The sequence below is a fragment of the Limulus polyphemus genome, unplaced genomic scaffold, assembly GCF_000517525.1.
Source record: "Limulus polyphemus unplaced genomic scaffold, Limulus_polyphemus-2.1.2 Scaffold9588, whole genome shotgun sequence".
In the NCBI taxonomy this organism is placed as follows: Eukaryota; Metazoa; Arthropoda; class Merostomata; order Xiphosura; family Limulidae; genus Limulus; species Limulus polyphemus.
Genome location: NW_013675198.1, coordinates 15,376 through 19,494, shown reverse-complemented (window position 1 = coordinate 19,494; position 4,119 = coordinate 15,376). Strand labels below are relative to the sequence as shown.

At 33.0% G+C, this 4,119-nt stretch overlaps 1 protein-coding gene across 1 annotated transcript in view; it reads left to right on the top strand.

Moving 5' to 3' along the window:
• LOC106475991 (V-type proton ATPase 16 kDa proteolipid subunit-like) overlaps window positions 1–2,513 on the top strand; it is a gene marked incomplete at its 3' end in the record, with an annotated part of 7,041 nt that extends 4,528 nt beyond the window's left edge. Inside the window, exon 2 of the mRNA XM_013936666.2 lies at window positions 2,321–2,513. Within this exon, the coding sequence (XP_013792120.2) occupies window positions 2,321–2,513 (193 nt within the window). The remainder of the gene's footprint in view (window positions 1–2,320) is intronic.
• Window positions 2,514–4,119: the final 1,606 nt, after the last annotated feature.

Below are 4,119 nucleotides of genomic sequence, written 5' to 3'. Positions count from 1 at the left end.
TTTTTTTAGACCCAAATAAAGCTTAGTTACTAAGCTTGATAAGTTATAGTGGAATTCTGTGGTATTTATGTAGTAATTTGATTTTTTTAGTTTTTCAAATGTATATATATATATATATAAAACCTAAAAAATTATTTTGTTTCATATCTTCCACTTGCAAAATTTTAAAGGCTTAGCAACCTACATCAAACAGCAACCGAGTAGAAAGGTTGTAACTAGAAGAGATAATTGTTTGCTTTACTTCTTGATTTACTGTTCTATGTTTTAGGAAATTTCAAAATAGCAGTAATCTGTATACATATATATATATAATGTATAATAATTCAAATGTGACTGTATTTTACAAAATGCTAGTTGACTAAAACACAGCTAAGACAAGTTACTTTGTATAGACCAAAGGTCTCCTTTATGTTCTTTGATAAGGAAAGAAGAGTGCATGTGAGCTGCATTGTTGTAACTTATGTATTGTTAGCCAGGCATGGCTGAAAGGTCTATATAATAAAAATAATAAATATATATAAATGTATAATGTTATGAGATTTAAGCTATTTCATCTAAACAATTATGTTTTCATGTTATTATTCGTGTTCATTCTAGAATGAAATAAACATAAAATTTATGTTTATTTCCTAATTTTTTATGGTGGTTGTGAGATCATTCAAATCTACCGAAGCCGTACAGAGCTCACTTACAAATTTAAAAGTTATAGCGTGAAAACAATAACAAGCACACAAAATGGTTACGAGGTCGTCACATTGACCAACCTTGTATTGAAAGAGTTAACATCAGCCAAAGGTTCTACTGCCAGTCTAACATTTTGCTTATGTTCGGAGAATTTAAATATATCATTAGTATTAATTTTACGTTTTCAGTCAATCTTTTTTCATATAATTTTTTTAATTCCTAATGTCTCATTTGACCAATTATTTTTTATCTTCCATAAACCTGCAAATCTCCTGTCATTACAATCAACTTAAACTTCTTAAATTTATAAAGTTTTTCCTTACCCTTTATACTTGTTGTGAGCCAACCTGGTGTTTTGTTTGCAACCATCTTTTTATATACATATAAGGAACATGCCTATCTTTGTTTTCTACATTTAATTGACATTTTCATTTAATTCATTTGTCCAATCAACAGCAAATAATCTGTCCTCTGCCTTCAAAATCTGCTTTTTTGAAACTTGGAACCAAAATATCATTATTCCTCATCTTCATAGATAGCAAAGCCCCAAATCTGATTGATCAATGACAACTTGCACCCAGATGTTCCCAAAATATCCACCCTATTAACCATTTCTTTACTAGGAGTGAACAATAAATCTAAAATAAAGTTCCTTAGTGAAAAAACCCCATCTTGAACAGTTTCTAAAAGTCTGTCTTGCTCATGATTTGACTCTAACATTTCCAAATCTATTAAAGGTGTACTGATATGAATTGTCACTACTTTACCAATATGCCGATATTTTAATGGTTATGGGACCGATTGCTGATTTTGTTACCAATATTTGAATTGTTTATAGGCATTACATATGGCTTACAATAGTTAGTATTAGATACAATCAAGAACACATACACGTGTTACATGTATGCAGATTTAATATTTAAAACCTACAACAGGTAAATTGTATCTAACAGACACTAACATTTCAACTTTCTCAGTACAAAGTTGGCTTCTATGATCATCATAAATATTACCAGCTCCAGAAAAGTCTCTCCAATAGGACACTGGGTTGGTGGTGCAGTAAGGTAATGTCTAGTATCTTAGCTGAGATAGGATATGGTAGCTTGTTACCGTTCCACCATAAGTAATGTCTAATATCTTAGCTGAGATAGGATATCGTAGCTTGTTACTGTTCCACCAGAGGTAATGTCTAATATCTTAGCTGAGATAGGATATCGTAGCTTGTTACTATTCCACCCTAAGTAACGTTTGGTATCTCAGCTGAGATAGGATATCGTAGCTTGTTACTGTTCCACCATAGGTAACGTTTGGTATCTCAGCTGAGATAGGATATCGTAGCTTGTTACCGTTCCACCATAGGTAACGTTTGGTATCTCAGCTGAGATAGGATATCATAACTTGTTACTGTTCCACCAGAGGTAATGTCTAGTATCTTAGCTGAGATAGGATATTGTAGCTTGTTACAGTTCCACCATAGGTAATGTCTAATATCTTAGCTGAGATAGGATTTTTTTTTAAGCCATAGGTGCAGCATATGGAACAGCCAAGTCAGGATCTGGAATTGTTTACATACCAGCTCTTAGAATAAACCTTTGTTTCATATATATATATATATATATTTTTTTTTTCTTTACAGCTCTAGGAGCAGCCTATGGAACAGCCAAGTCAGGAACTGGAATTGCTGCTATGTCAGTCATGAGACCTGAACTTATCATGAAGTCCATTATACCTGTGGTTATGGCTGGTATTATTGCTATATATGGGTTGGTCGTCGCAGTGTTGATAGCCAACAACATCAAGTCCCCTTCAGATGGATACCAGTTGTACACGTTAGTAAACAGTTTTTTTTTAGTTGAGATCTGTTTGTAGTAGTCTTGATTTCTTTGTTAATAATTATTCTCTAAAAGATGTATTAATTTAATAATTCAATATATTATAGTTTGTTACCTCCACCACTGAAATTGACGGAGGTTATGTTTTCACCTGTGTGTTTATAGCAAGATTTGGTATACATTTGTACTATAACCCAACTTAGAATTGATTAGTTTTTGGAGGGTCAAGGTCACGAAAATCTCAAAAATCCACATCTGTAAACACAGGGACTGATTTTTCACATTATTTTTGCTCTATAACTCAGTCCAAAATGATCAGATTTTGATGAAACATGATGAACATATGTAGAATATTATTCATCATTGTCCTGCCAAAAATGGTCTGTGTCTGTTGATAACAACGAGACATACAGACACATTTTTATATATTTTGAGAGCCAAATATGATCAATGCTGAGTGCCCCTCTAGTTCTGATCTGGTAATAGTGAGATATACTAATGCCTTTATAACATTTTGGAACAACACGGGACCTATTGGTCCATCTTGGCTGTTCCATCCTCTAAACTAAATTCATTCATATACTTATCAATCTTTGTCTTAAACTCACTTACATTTACTGCCTCTACAACATCCCAAGGCAACCCATTCCAAAGGCCAACCACCCTGTTAGAAAAATGAAACTGTCTTAGCTGAAGATAACTCCTATCCTGTTAAAATTTATATTTATGTCCCCTAGTCCTGCTATTCTAAACTGTTAAATATGACAAAATATGATGCAAACACTATCAATTCCCTTTACAATCGTAAACACGTCAATCGGATCCACACTAACTCTTCTTTTTTCTCTCAAAACAATTTGAGAGATTTCAACCTCTCCTCATATGACAACCCCTCCATCCCAGGCACCATTCTAGTAACCTTTTCTAAACCCTTTTCAACAATTCAATGTCTTTCCTGAGGTAAGGAGCCCAAGACTGAACACAATATTTCAAATGTGGCCTAACCAATGACCTGTACAATGAAATAATATCCTCTTTAGACTTATATTCCATATTTTTTTTTTTAGATAGTACCTAAAATCCTATTTTCCCTACCATTAGCAACAGCACACTGTTTGGATAGCTTTAGAGACTCAACTATTACACCAAGGTCCCTTTCTTTCATAACACTATTAAAGTTATTCCCATCGAAATTATACTTCTAATTCAAATTATGATAATCCACATACATTATCTTGCATTTATTATAATTAAAACCCATCTGTCATTTATTTGCCTAACTCACTAAATGATATAAATCCTTTTGTAAATCAGAAGTATTAAAGGGACAGTTTTTATCAACTCCCTTGAAAAAAGGAGTTACATTAGCTAACTTCCAATCCTCTGGTACCTGCCCACTATTCAAAGACTGACAAAAAATAGTAGTAAGTGGCTCACTTATCCAATTTTTAACCTCCTTCAAAATCCTTGGGGAAATATTATCTGGCCCAAGAGCCTTATCATTTTTTAAACTTCCCAATTTTTCTTAACCAGCTCAGAATTAATGCAGTCATCTTGTTTGCTATGTTTTCCATTTATCAACTGATCAAGATGTGGAATACTG